The sequence below is a fragment of the Chionomys nivalis genome, chromosome 18 (genome assembly GCF_950005125.1).
Source record: "Chionomys nivalis chromosome 18, mChiNiv1.1, whole genome shotgun sequence".
Taxonomy (NCBI): Eukaryota; Metazoa; Chordata; class Mammalia; order Rodentia; family Cricetidae; genus Chionomys; species Chionomys nivalis.
The window spans coordinates 3,541,797-3,556,731 of record NC_080103.1 but is presented as its reverse complement, the minus strand read 5'-3'; the positions used below and the strand labels follow the sequence as shown (position 1 = coordinate 3,556,731).

General features: G+C 46.2%; 1 protein-coding gene across 1 annotated transcript in view; it reads left to right on the top strand.

Moving 5' to 3' along the window:
* Prcc (proline rich mitotic checkpoint control factor) overlaps positions 1-10,726 on the top strand; it is a 28,437-nt gene extending 17,711 nt beyond the window's left edge. The window contains exons 3-7 of the mRNA XM_057793401.1: positions 1,413-1,979; positions 5,470-5,565; positions 7,525-7,668; positions 9,498-9,563; positions 10,318-10,726. Of these exons, the coding sequence (XP_057649384.1) occupies positions 1,413-1,979; positions 5,470-5,565; positions 7,525-7,668; positions 9,498-9,563; positions 10,318-10,404 (960 nt within the window). The 3' untranslated portion in view covers positions 10,405-10,726. The remainder of the gene's footprint in view (positions 1-1,412; positions 1,980-5,469; positions 5,566-7,524; positions 7,669-9,497; positions 9,564-10,317) is intronic.
* The last annotated feature ends 4,209 nt before the right edge of the window (positions 10,727-14,935 follow it).

The following is a 14,935-nucleotide window of genomic DNA, read 5'->3' as shown; positions in this document are numbered from 1 at the left end:
CTGCCTTCTATGGTGGTTGTCTTGGAATCCACATATGCAGTGTTGAAGCTGCCCTTTCTCTTCACTTGGTTAAGGTGTCACTTCTAGTTTTGGCAGGTGTTAGGACAGGGTCACGTGGAAGTCAAAAGGACTTGTAGTGAGGGTGGTGTGGTGTGTGGTGATAGTGAGTGCCGAGGGAAGAGCCACTGAAGAGGCCAGGGATCCCCTTGTCTCCAGGCTTCCGGGACAGGGTAGACTTACTTGAAAGGCACTCCACAAGTGAAGAGCTGTCTTTCAGGTCGTGGAAAAGATGAGCACAAAGGGACGACCCGGGAAAGCAGAGCGGGGCCTGGCCCTGCAGAGGGCTGTAGCTGTGATCCCGGACGGTGTTGAGAAGTTGAGCACTTGTAAGGCGGCCTAAGCAGTGCTTTCAATCTGCCACCCCCAGCAGGAAGAACTCCTCTCCTGCCTGACCTGCTTGCCCCAGGAGTCCTGTTTAACTCGTTCTGGACAGTTCTGACTGAGAAGATATCCTGGTGCTCCAAGACTGTGACACAGTGACCTTATTCCACTCTCCTTTTCCTATTGATACCTCCCTACTCTTAGGGCAGACCAGCCTTTCAGTGTACAGAAAGTAGAATCCAAGCAATTCGTATGGTTGGGTGGGGCCAATTAGTGTACAAAGTGATAAACTAAGTGCTTGACTCTGGCATTAGCCAGTTGAGGTATCACATGCAGGGGGCTTTCCTTGCGTGGGTTGGCAGAGGGAGCTTTTAGCAGTAGGTACAGATGTCTCTTGAGCAGAATCTGTTCAAAGGAGGGAGAAGTTGAGTTTCAGTTTTGGGTTTTTTTGTTTGTTTGTTTGTTTCTTTGCTCTTTTGTTTGTTTTAAGATTTATTTTCATTTTATGTGTGTGAATGTTTGTCTGCGTGTATATACATTTGTACCACACATGTGCTTGGCGCCGGCCAAGGTCAGAAGAGGGTATTAGAATCCCCGGAACTGGAGTTACTTGAGGTTGTGAGCTGCAGTATAGGTGCTGGAACTAAATCCTGGTTGCCTGGAAGATGAAGTAGTGCCCTTGATCCCCTGCATCTTTCTCTGGCCTTGAGACTTAGTTTTTTAAGGAGAAGGGATAATGTGAGACCAAGGGCACTGAAGACGTAAAGTTGGGATAGGGTCTGTGGCAGTTAATTAGGGAACTAGGCTGGACAGAGCTGAGACAGGACATCGCCTCTCATTGTGGATGAACAACTATAGTAAGTCATGGGGGGGGGGGTTGCTGAGTGCATGGAGGTAACAAAGCCTCAAGGGGCTTTGAGGCTTTCAGGAGAAGCACAAAACTATATGATCTTGTTTGTCATTGTTGCTAGTGCATAATATAAAGTTTCACTTGCCTTTCTTCCCTCTCATTCCAAACCTGGGCTCACTAGGGATCCGGCGAGGGGACTGGTTTGTCTGCCTTGCTCCCCCAACCTAAAAACCTGACTGTGAAAGAGACTAACAGGTTGCTCCTGCCCCATGCCTTCTCCCGGAAACCCTCAGATGTCTCCTCGGATGCTAAGCCCTCTAGACTGGCTTCTAAGACCAAGCCTGCCTCACTGGCTCCTGTTTTGGGCACCACAACTACCACTCCATCACCCTCTGCCATCAAGGCTGCTGCCAAAAGTGCTGCCCTGCAGGTGACGAAGCAGATCACACAGGAGGATGACGACAGTGATGAGGAAGTTGCTCCTGAGAACTTTTTCTCCCTCCCTGACAAGGCTGAACCACCTGGAGTTGAGCCTTACCCTTACCCTGTCCCCACTGTCCCTGAAGAGCTGCCTCCAGGCACAGAACCAGAGCCAGCTTTCCAGGACGATGCAGCCAATGCTCCCCTTGAATTTAAGATGGCAGCAGGGTCAAGTGTGGCCCCCTGGATGCCGAAGCCTGGGGATGACTATAGCTACAATCAGTTTTCCACATATGGCGATGCCAATGCCGCTGGTGCTTATTATCAGGTGGGTGAGGACACAGAGGGCGGGCCTAGGACCATTGAAGATGGCGCTGAAGGAGAATTTGAACAGTGAAATGACCTGTGTGTCACTTAGCTTGGTTTCTTATACACTCAGTCTTAAAATACACCGCTTTTATTTTGAACCTTATGGATTTAAATTGCCCAAGTATTTGGGAGTCTGATAAGGTGACTCATGTCATACTTTCATTCTGCATGTTAGCTTTCTTTCACTGTGATAGAAATCCTGACGTATCTGTTGAGAAGAGTATTTTGACTCGGGGCCTCAATCCATGGTTTCTTTGCTCTATTACTTTTGGACACACATCTGCTCCATTACTTTTGTGTGGACACATCTGCTCCATTACTTTTGGGCATGTGGATACACATCTGCTTCATTACTTTTGGGCATGTGGGCACACATTTGCTCCATTACTTTTGTGGGGGCACATCTGCTCTATTACTTTTGTGTGGATACATCTGCTCCATTACTTTTGTGTGGACACATCTGCTCCATTACTTTTGGGCATGTGGACACATCTGCTCCATTACTTTTGTGTGGACACATCTGCTCCATTACTTTTGTGTGGACACATCTGCTCCATTACTTTTGTGTGGACACATCTGCTCTATTACTTTTGTGTGGACACATCTGCTCCATTACTTTTGTGTGGACACATCTGCTCCATTACTTTTGTGTGGACACATCTGCTCCATTACTTTTGTGTGGACACATCTGCTCCATTACTTTTGTGTGGACACATCTGCTCCATTACTTTTGTGTGGACACATCTGCTCCATTACTTTTGTGTGGACACATCTGCTCCATTACTTTTGTGTGGACACATCTGCTCCATTACTTTTGTGTGGACACATCTGCTCCATTACTTTTGTGTGGACACATCTGCTCCATTACTTTTGTGTGGACACATCTGCTCCATTACTTTTGTGTGGACACATCTGCTCCATTACTTTGGGCAGTGTCTCATGAGACTGCAGCAGAGGAGGAAGCTCTCAGCTTATGCAGGCAGCTAAGAGAGAAGGGGCCAGGATCCCAGTGTTTCCTGCAGTGTCACACCGCTGACGTTCTTCCTTCCTTCCAATAAGCTGTCTCCTCCTCTCCTCTCCTCTACTCTTCTCTCCTCTCCTCTCCTCTCCTCTCCTCTCCTCTCCTCTCCTCTCCTCTCCTCTCCTCTCCTCCCTCCCTCCCTCCCTCCCTCCCTCCCTCCCCCCTCCCTCCCTCCCTCCCTCCCTCCCTCCCTCCCTCCCTCCCTCCCTCCGTCCCTTCCTTCCTTCCTTTCTTTGGTTTTTCGAGACAAGGTTTCTCTGTGGTTTTGGAGCCTGTCCTGGAACTAGCTCTTGTAGACCAGGTTGGTCTCGAACTCCCAGAGATCTGCCTGCCTCTGCCTCCCGAGTGCTGGGATGTGTGCCACCACCGCCGGGCTTCCAATAAGCTCCACTTCTTAAAGGTCTCACCGCTAGTAGTACCACAGGCTGGTGAATAAACCTTTAACACGTGGTTCAGCAGAAGATACTTAACCTAAATCATAACATTTTAAAAACAGAAGCTTATGATGGGAGGTGGTGGGAGATTTAAGAAAGTAGGAGAGGAATGCTCTCTAATCTTAGAACTAAGAGATACGTCTTTGATTGCGGGTGTCGAGGAGCAGGGAAGTCTGGTGTGGTTTCTGAGTAGCAGTTATTGTCGTATAAAGGAGCGCAGGAGCAGAGTGAAAAACTCGTCAAAGCCGGGCGGTGGTGGCGCACGCCTTTAATCCCAGCACTCGGGAGGCAGAGGCAGGCGGATCTCTGGGAGTTCGAGACCAGCCTGGTCTACAAGAGCTAGTTCCAGGACAGGACAGGCTCCAAAACCACAGAGAAACCCTGTCTCGAAAAACCAAAAAAAACAAACAAAAAAAAAACCAAAAAAACAAACTTGTCAAGGCGGTTTCTTTTGCGAAACAGGTACCCTATAGTTCTCCTAGCTAGCCAGATACAATGCCTGCCAAGATGGCCTCTTGTTTTTTTTTTTTTTTTTTTTTTTTTTTGGTTTTTCGAGACAGGGTTTCTCTGTGGCTTTGGAGCCTGTCCTGGAACTAGCTCTGTAGACCAGGCTGGTCTCGAACTCACAGAGATCCGCCTGCCTCTGCCTCCCGAGTGCTGGGATTAAAGGCGTGCGCCACCACGCCCGGCTGGCCTCTTGTTTTTATCCTTATCTTTGGTGGTGTCTTATATCTTATCTCATTGGTAGCCGCTCAACTTCACACTCTGACACAATTAGCTAATCATGGAGAAGAGAAAGGGGGAGATTCAGGGCCTATGGGCCCTTGTGGGACTACCATTAATAGGAAAAAATAAAAATTTTCACAGTGGGTATTTTCCTTTTCCTCCTTTTTTTCTTCATTCTCTTCTCCCTTCCTTTCCTGTCCTATCAAATTGGAGTTCAGATTCTCTTGCCTCAACCTCTCCAGTGCTGTACACCACCACACCCAGCTTTGCTTTGGGTTTTTTGTTTGTTATTTGTTTTTATTGATATATATATATATATATAGATATAGATATAGATATATAGATATATTTTCTTCACTTGCTTTGGGTTTTTATGTTCTGCTTTTTTTGTGTGATAAATATGAATCATGTTTTCCACTTAGCTCATTATAAGATGCATGTTCTTAGGAGCCTTCCAGGCATAGGACAGTACAGACTCGAGTGTACTGGTACACTGAAGAGGCGGGGGAGTTAGGGCTACATGATATTACGACCCTATCTCAAACACAAGCAGTTGCTAGGCACAGGGACCAGACTTGCCTTTGTCTGCACCTTGTCTTCCTCTAGACTCTGCATTCATGTTTGAGGGAGCCGTCACATTCATAAAGTACACGTCGCTTATAAAATTTTTATTTATTTTTCAGACAGAGTCTCACTATGTAGTTCTGGCTGTCCTGGGATTTACTACATAGATCAGAGTGGTTTTTAACTCACAGAGATTTGGCTACCTTTGCCTCCTGAGTATTGGGATTAAAGGTGTATGCCCCATTCCCAGCAACAAGTAGCTCATGGTGCATGTTTGTACCTCTTCTGACTGTAAGATCACACCGTATAGGCAGTCAGTGAAACTGTCCAGGGGGTGGGAGGGATAGAATGCCCTGCCTGATTCATGAGATGATGTGGCTCCTGACCTAATAGCGCTGGAAGGCCTGGGCAAGGGTACTGGAGAGTTGAGGTGCAAGTCATCTTGAGAAGTAGCTAAGGGATCAGGGCACAGCAGAAGAGAATGTGCATTCCTTGTCTCCCTTCCCCCAAAAATGTTCCTCTGCCTGGATGGTGCAAATGAGGGAGCTTCTGGGACTGTTGGTGAACCAGAGGGTAGGTCCTTGGGTCTCTGCTGGTCCATCTGAGGGGCTTTGGTGTGGGAATCCCTCCTGCTTTTTCCATACAGTTTGCTTTATTTTGTCTCCATTATGCCTTCAGTTCTGTGTTTTCTGGTTTGGTTATAGGATTATTACAGTGGTGGCTACTATCCTGCACCGGACCCGGCTCTGGTCCCTCCCCAAGAAATTGCCCCAGATGCCTCCTTCATTGATGATGAAGCAGTGAGTTAACAAAATGTATTAGTTACTTTTCTGTTGCTATGAGAAAATACCATGACCAAAAGCAACCCATAGAAGGATTTTTTGAGCTTACAGTTCCAAAGGGGTGGGAGACCGTCCTGGTGGACGGCATGGGGTCAGCAGCAGACCTGGCATAGGGACAGACAGGAAGTTGAGAGCTCACATCTCCACTCACACACAGGAAGCAGAGAACAGAGAAAGCTATTGGAAGTGGGGGGCAAGGCTGTAAACCCTTACAGTTCACCACCAGTGTTCCAGCGAGACTGGACTATCTCCCCAGTGAGCACCACCAGTTAGGGACCATGTTCAAATACCTGAGCGTATGGGAGACACAGCCAGAATGACTTTCTATTTTCTGTGCTGGGGGGATCAAACCCAAGACCTTGTGTATGCTAGACAACGGTGGACTACTGAGCCCACATTAAACTTAAGATTTATTTTATCTTTAGTTACGTATATGTCTGTGTGTCAGCGTCAAGATATACGCACATAAGTGCAGGTAGCTACAGAGACAGAGGAGCCAGTGCCCTCAGGAGCTAAAGTGTAGGCACTTGTGAGCTGCTGTAGGTGCTGGGAACTCAAGTCAGGTCTTATGCAAGAGCAGTACACACTCTTAACAGAAACGTCTCTCCAGCCCCACAAATGACCATTTTTGACACCAGGTTTCAAATCTGAAGCTAAAGGAAAACTTTCGTTATTTAGTTTTGTTTTTTGAGACGGTGTTACTATGTAGCCAGGCTGGTTTTGAATTTGCAGGCTTCTTGTTCTCAGTCTTCTGACTGCTGGGATTATAGGGAATTTATTGGTATTAATTAATTAATTAATTCATGTTTGTTTTAAGACAGGGTTGTTTCTTTGTGTGGCCTTGACTGTTCTAGATCTAGTTCTGGAAGTGGAGAGATGGCTCAGTGGTTAAGAGCACTGACTGTTCTTCCAGAGGTCCTGAGTTCAATTCCCATGTGAGTCACGTGGTGGCTCACAACCAACCATCTCTAGTAGGATCTGATGCCCTCTACTGGCATAAAGTTGTACGTGCAGATAGAACACTCATCCATAAAATAAATAAATAGAAAGAAAGAAAGAAAGAAAGAAAGAAAGAAAGAAAGAAAGAAGGCTGTAAACCCTTACAGTTCACCACCAGTGTTCCAGCGAAGAAAAGAACAGAACTAGCTCTGTAGCCCAGGTTGGGCTCAAACTCTCACAGAGATCCACCTGCCTCTGCCTTCCACGTGCTGGGGTTAAAGGTGCACACCACCACAGCCTGGCCTACCCCCAATTCTTAATTTAAAAATTGTAGTCCTATCCTTTGGTAGGCTGAGGCAGGAGAATTTGAGTTTGAGGCCATCATGGTTGTGTCCAGAAACGAAAAGGAAGAAGACTCTGATAGACCTTTCAGGCTATCTAGTTTGTATTTCTGGATCTCCACAGATACTCTTGGCCACCATGGCTCTGACTCTAAGAGACCTCTTGAGAAGCAGCCCATGGAAGTTTGGTAGATGGTGGGGTGGACAAGGGAGTGTTTCATGAAGAGAAACCACGGGCACAGTGTGCGGCAGTCCCAGCGCTGCTCTAGAGCAGTGGTTCTTGTTCTCAGCCCTCCTAACGCTGCGGCTCTAATATAATACGGTTCCTCATGTGGTGATCCTCAACATAAAATTATTTTGTTGCTACTTCATAAGTGTATTTTGCTACCGTTATGAATTGTGATGTAAATGTCTTAAATGCAGGATATGTGATACATGACTCCAAAGGGGTCTGGACCCTACGAGTTCAGAACTGCTGCTCTAAAGATCTGAGTCCTTAGCAGTGTCTCCTGCTCTCCTTATCCACATTCCAGATCCTGCAGTTCTGCTTTTAATTAATTAATTGATTGATTGAGTCACTTACTCATTTATTTGTTTGTCCATTTATTTATTTATTCATTCATTCAATTAATTTTAGTTTAAGCGGCTGCAGGGCAAGAGGAACCGAGGGAGGGAAGAAATCAACTTTGTGGAGATCAAAGGTGATGACCAACTCAGTGGGGCACAGCAGTGGATGACCAAGTCATTGACAGAAGAGAAAACCATGAAGTCCTTCAGCAAAGTAAGTGTGAAAGACTGTTTGGGTGGCCGACGTGGAAGGTCATAAGGTCTTCTACAGGTCTGTCTGATCTATTGTTACTTGACACACCCTTAGCAGGTATTGTTGCCCAAGGCAGTGGAGTATACACCAGATTTCATGGGAGCAGCTGCCTTCCAGAACTTCATAGATTTTAGCTGCCTGGACGGTGTGTGATTCTTCCCACTGGTTGGAATCTACAGCTACTTGCCTGTACCCCACCAGTCTCCATCTGTTAATCTGGCAGCTGGCTCAGCCTATCTTTGTGGAGTGGGCGCAGCAGATCTCCAGAGGTTCTAGGCCTTGGCTCCCGGGCATATTGCTCATCTCTTGCCACTGTCTTCATAGTTACTGTAGCCAACTGCTATCTCTGAATGCTCCCTTCCTGTTCCCCACACCACTGGCTTTCCCTGTGCTCATTTTCTCCAGTCACTTAGCAGCTGAGCACAGCAGGTGTGAGCACTTTACGCTGGCCGTGGGTGGGGTGACTGAACATGAGCTCCGTGCCAGCAACACCAAGGTCAAGGATTTCATATATACCTCCCCCCTCCCCCCGTCTAATTTCTCTTTGTTCTATGGTCACAGATGGCCATCCAGGCCCGTCATTTGTTTTAACTGTTGGCGGTCATACAGGGTAAAGCAAAGGATTGTGGTTAGAGCAGCCAAGATCTATCACTGTTTACTGGAAAAACCACTTAGGAGAAAGGGCTCTGCTAACTTGGGCTCGAGAGGAGCGTCACACAAGTAGCTGCTGGTGCGAGTGTTCACTGGAATGGATTGAGTCTTTTATGTATGTCATCTTTAATTGTAGCATTTAATGACATCCAGTAGTAACAAGCAATTAGAATCTGCTCTTTTTCCAATTCCAGGTTTTTGTCCCGTTTCATTTTGTTGAGCTTGCTTTTTGAAAGAGAAGATACAGTCCCTTATCCCCAAGAAGTTGACAGCACAGTTGGGAAGAGATTTAAGGACGCTTGAGTGTAAATGATTACAGTGCAAATTGATTACATAAGTGCTGAGGAGACTCTGGGGAGGAGTTCTTGAGAGTTGGGTGGGGCTGGTGAGGAAGCTTCTAGCTTGAGACAGCTCTGGTAGAAGACAGAAAAACCACACAGTGAAAGCTCAGAGCAGTATAGATTTTGACAGTAAATCGTTTGCATCAAAGTGTGGTTGGGAGTGAGCTATAGTTACTGCTGGAGGCTGGAAGATGGATGGAGGAAGAGTGAGACTGTGAACTTTGTCATCTCAGGGAAGTGGTTGACATGCCCTAGGACAAGGTAGTGTTTCAGCCGAAGGGAGGGCTTAGGAATTGGTCAGTAGGAGCCATATTGGAGAGAAGGGGACAGAAATGAAGAGGGTTTAAGGGGCAGATGGATGGAGGGATAGTAAGCAGGTCTGGAGGAGGTTGGCAGATCACATACCCATGGCATGAAAGCTGTCCTAGACTTACTACAGGCCAGTGTCCACGGCCAGAGCCTAGACACTGGGCTAGAGGTAGAGTTGGGATATCAGACAAAGTAACCCCAGTCTTCACCTCAGAGTTTAGCCATTCATTTGGGGAATTAACAGGCTATTTCTAGCAAGTGTTCTCATCTTAGATTTGTTTTTCATAATGGCATAGTAGAATGTCTGTTTTGTAAGTATATAGGCACAGAAGCAACTCCACGTTGACTTTTCTCTTCAAAGATTTGGGCTCTATGTTTAGCGGCTCAGCTCTCCAGCCTTACACTGTCCATGCACATGAGACATTCATGGCTTTCTGTCTGTGGATTAAGGACAATGTTTTTGGGTTTTGTTTTTGTTTTCCCTTGTAGAAGAAAGGTGAACAGCCAACTGGCCAGCAGCGGAGGAAACACCAGATCACATATCTGATTCATCAGGTGAGGATGCTCAGGGCTCCCCTTACAGGATCCATTTAAACCTGGGGATGAGTAGTAGAACCCAGGGCCAGGCTCCCTTCTGGTAGACGGCCCTTCTTGTTCTCCTTGTGGCCACTTGGGGGAGGCTGTGTTCTTAGTCATTCCCTCTGCCTCTGGTACAGGAGACTTGAGAAACCTTGTTATGTAAGAGGGAAGTGACATGGTCTATTATAGGATTCTTTTGACTTTGCTGAGACAAAGTTTCAAGCATCCTAGGATATATAGCCCAGGACGGCTTTGAACTTTTGATTCTCTTGGGTCTACCTCCTGAGTGCCAAGATTTACAGGCATGTGCCTCTCCCTGATTTGTAAAGACAGAGCCCAGTGTGCTTCCTGCAAGGACTCTACCAACCGAGCTTCATCCCCATTATTAAAATTGTTTAATACATTTAGTGTGTGTGTGTACTTACATGTGTGCCGCAATATTAGTCATAGGAGGTCAAGACAAATTTTACTGGTTTTCTCTGTCTACCACGCAGGTCCCAGTTATTGAACTCAGCCATCAGGCTTGGTGGCAGGCACCTCTACCCATTGAGCCATCTTGTCAGCCCCCCAACCTCCCAGCAGGCTTTTCCAATAACAACTTTAGCTGTTTTATTTTAAATAAATAAGAGGCTGGGTCTAGGATGTACAGTGATGCAGTGTGTGTGATTCCTAGCCGTTCCGTCAGTAAGTCAGGCTGCTCACTGTGACCCCTCCTCTTTTGTGTTCCCAGGCTAAGGAGCGGGAGCTGGAGCTGAAGAACACCTGGTCAGAAAACAGGCTCAGTCGCCGGCAGACCCAGGCCAAATACGGATTCTAGGGCTCAGGAACTGATGGCTCAGGATCTCCTGTCGGCGCTGTTGACCCAGCCCCCAGCTTCACCTCCAGGACCCCAGCTGCTCTAAGTCCAGGACCTCTACCTTGAGGACCCAGCCCTCGCCTCTGGGAGAAGAAACATATTTGATAGATTTTTCTTAACAAGTTAGAAGTCCAGCTCCTTTCTGTGCTGGGCTGGAGAGACTCGAGCGTTTCCCCAAAGGCCCAGAATTCTCCCTGTCAGTGTGATGAGATGTTGAACTGTCCCACAATGTTTTTTTAAAAACCAGGGCTGTCTGTTGAAATAAAGCACTGAGTGTGACAGATGCGCCTGTGCTGTGTCTGGGTCTCCATGTGCAGCTTGTGCAGCTGCCCCGGCCAAGCGCCCTGAGTGGCCTCGTCGTCGCTTTGCTTTGTTACCCTCGGCCCTGTGGCCATCCCAGTTGTTGGCAGTTTTACCCGGGGCAGGATGATTGTCAGGTGTGGGATTCCCGAGCCGGACTATCAGGGGTTTCTATGGCATGGAAGCCTTGTTAAGATGGGCGTGGTGCTGCACATCTGTAACCTCAGCATTCAGGAGGCTGAGGTAGGATTATGAGTTCAAGACCAGCCTGAGCTCCAGTATCAAGACCCTACTCCACCCACCTATGTTCTAACCTATGAGGGCCAAGCAGTTTCTTTTTTAATTAACCAATGACCTTCCTCCATCATTTCCCCTTTTAAAAAGGAATGCTTTAACTTTAACATAGCAAAATTACATATAACAAACAGTTATCAAGTAAAAATATTTACATCTATTTTTATCATAACTAAGGAAAACTATAATTATAACTATAATTATAACTATTCTTCAACTCCATCAAAGACTCCAGAAAGATACAATATTACCTAAGCAAGCAAGAAATAAGCAACTTTCAAACTCTAGAAATGACAGAGACATCTCGCTGCCTTGACAGTCACCCAAAGTTTCTCTGTACCGTTGGGGCATCCATCTTTGACCTACAGGCCCATAGTTTCCAGCAGACATTTCCATGAAGCAGGAAATTTCAAAGGCAGTTCAGTCACTATCTGCTGTGTCCTGCAGAATGTCTCTCAAGACTCTTTCATGAATCAGGAACCCCGAAAGATCATCTCACCTTTAGGCAAGTTCAGCAGTCCTCTCTCTGTGGATTCTCTGTGTCCAGTTTATACAATAGACCAGGCAAGAGCAGTTTCTTGCCCAAATGGCTATCAAACTCCATAAGGATCCTCTTCAGTGCCCATCTTCCTCTTGAAGTAGATTGGTGCTGCCAGGAGCAGAGTGTCTCATTGTCATGAAAAGTCCTAAGTTATTAAAACACTTAAAATGCCATATTTTATAATCTTTGAAAGATATGAAGAATGCCTATCTAAAATATATATGTACATCTAGAAAATCTAACTAACATGACTATAAGCTTGACTATTATTGATAATTATCCATTAACAACCTATATACATTACGTTTTTAAATGAACTACACAATCACAATACCTTAATCAAGGTCAGAAATACATATACCTATAACAAAATTGACCTTAAAATCTATAGCAATGCAAATTATTCATACCTATATCATTTCCCCCTTTAAATGTGAAAGAAAATTTATAAACAATATTTGGGAATATGGGCGCAGTTTTTTCTCTCCAAACTGCTTCCTGCTGAATGGGGGCGCTGTTATTCAGATCTTTCATGGTGTAACCTGTGTGCCAGGGTCATCTCAGTCGGCAGTTGAGTGAAGTAAATTTCTGAAGGTGTTCACAGCAACCTTTCAGGAGGGCGTGGTCCATCATACCATATTGGGATAGAAACAATCCAAAGTCTCATCCTCTGTGAAAACAAAAGAAGAATCTCTTTTCCAAAGTATCATATCCTTAGATCCAAATTCTGAAGTCAAGGTATTTTCAAAATATCTATGTTGGATTAGTTCAGTAGCATTTATAAACAAATATCTTTTAGCAGCTGTTGCTCCTTCCTCAGCATTCAAACAATTCAAACAGAGCATAATAGCATACAGTATCAAAATTCTCATTGTATTTTCCATCTTTGTGCGGCTTTGTTTTAATCTCTATTTTGTTTATTTTTACTTTTATTTTTTGCTTTTTGAGACAGGTTCTCTGTATCTTTGACCTGGAATAACTCTGTAGACCAGGCTGTCCTTGAACTCTCAGAGATCCTTCTGTCTCTGCCTCCCAGGCATTGGGATTAAAGGCGTGTGCTACCACACCTTGAAGTCACAGAGGTCAATCTCCCTCTGCCTCCCAAGTGTTGGGATTAAAGGTGTGTACTACCACACCCAACTACTCTCTTTCTTTCTTTGTTATTTTTTTTTACTTTTAAGTACTTTAACTTTTAGCTTGCATATATTTTTAACACACTGTAAATCATTTAAACATTTTCTTTGACTTTGAATCTTTCTTTTACTGTATATCTCTGTTTTTCTGGCCACATGAGCCTTGAAATTACTGAGCAATATGGGTAGGTTTAAAGCTGTGGCTTTGATGGCTGGATCCAGCCTATTCCTTAGCTTTCCAGTCTCATGGCTGAGGTACCGGCTGTAACCATGTTTATCACCACAACTCTGTGGCGTTTCAAGGTCCTTGCCAGCAAACAAGCTACAACACTCAAATGCTCTCTCTGTAGCTGACCTCCTGCCTCAAACAGTCAGAGTTTGTCCTGGCAGGATGGCCCACAAAGCCTGCATTTTTAAATGGCGCAGCTTTTTTCCTGCTACAGCTGAAAACCGAAAAGCATGCGTTCAGCTTTTCATCAACACCGATTAAGTGTTTGGTGGCAGGACCTCTTAAGAGAGCTGCAAGTTTTTGCAGCTAAAGCTGAGTCAGGAAGCCTCTCTTAGATGAGAGCGCTTGCTTGTCTCTAGCAAGAAAACATGCTTTATTCTTTTTTTTTTTTTTTTTTTCGAGACAGTGGGGTTTTTTTGTTTTGTTTTGTTTTTCGAGACAGGGTTTCTCTGTGGTTTTGGAGCCTGTCCTGGAACTAGCTCTTGTAGACCAGGCTGGCCTCGAACTCACAGAGATCCGCCTGCCTCTGCCTCCCAAGTGCTGGGATTAAAGGCGTGCGCCACCACCGCCCGGCTATCTCTGTAGCTTTTGGTTCCTGTCCTGGAACTAGCTCTTCTAGACCAGGCTGGCCTCGAACTCACAGAGATTTGCCTGCCTCTGCCTCCCGAGTGCTGGGATTAAAGGCGTGCACCACCACCGCCCAGCTTCAAGACCTACTTTTTAAAAAAAAACAAAGAACAAGGGGCGGTGATGGCTATAAAGTGACACCTGGTAGTGTGGCGTGAAGCAGCCCCTGCTCCCTAAGTGAATCGAGCTCACTGAGCTCGGTGGTGTGTTCACACTCTACCACCAGTACAGATTGTGAGCTGGTTTGGAAGGTTGGGTGTAGATGTTGGGGCCAGATCTATCTTCATGGAGACTTGAGAATCTGTTTTGGGGACGGGAAATGGAAGGGAATACCGACTTAGAACTGAGGGCGCCATGTGCACACTAGGAACAGTCAGCACACTGCAGTATCTTCCTTTTGGGTCAGGGTTCAATTCGGGATGATCACAAAGACGGCACATAAACCATGAGTCAGCTGTCAGGGATCCGAGAGTTACCTGCTCTGCAGGAGTGGAGCACTAAAGACACTCCAGAGCCTGTGGGTGCCAGGCAGAGGAGCTGGGTGACACACTGGGTGGGGTTAGCAGTGTTTAGCTGTCCTCGGTAGGCAAGGCTGTGGCTTAAATAGGGTGTGGTGAGGACTCGGGCCCAGCAGATGAGACAGCTCACTTTCTGGTTCTGTGCTGAAGGAAGTCCAGGGGTCTGTTTCTCATTAAGTACACTGTAGGGTTTCATCACTTACAGGAAAACTACCCGCTTATCTGAAATCTGACCTACTTCGGGTTGGAGCCAGACAGGGCTCCCGAGTCCCATGGGGACTGTAGTTGTTCAAATCTACACATCCAGCCAGTCTCAGTAGGGGGCATCAGTTCCAGTGATGCTCCGCTGTCCACTGAGGCTCTGACCCAGGGCTGGGTGAGCCAGGTCTTCCCACCTGCGGTCCCAGCCTGCATTCAGCCGCTTGTCTTCAGAGTCCGCACTGAAGTGATGGAGAAGGAAGTACCTCTGCTGTGGGAGGCAAGAGACTGCTGCTACCTTTTAAAAGAAATTTGTGTTTTGAGATGGTCACTACAACAATTGGGTTGGTCTTGAACTCACCATATAGCTGAGGCTAACGAAGTCTTAATCTTGTCTCCCAAGTGCTGGGGTTACAGGCATCCTACACTATGCCCCACTCCAGAAAAAAAAAAATTAAGACAGGATTTTTCTTTTTAGTTCTGGCTGTCTTGGAACTCTGTAGACCAGGCTGGCCTCAAACTTGGAGATCCGCTTGCCGCTGCCTCCCAAATTCTGGGATTTAAAGGTGTGCGTCACCACCACCCAGCTTTAGAAAAAAAAAAAGTCAGGCTGGAGAGATGACTGAGAGGTTCAGAGCACTGGCTGCTCTTC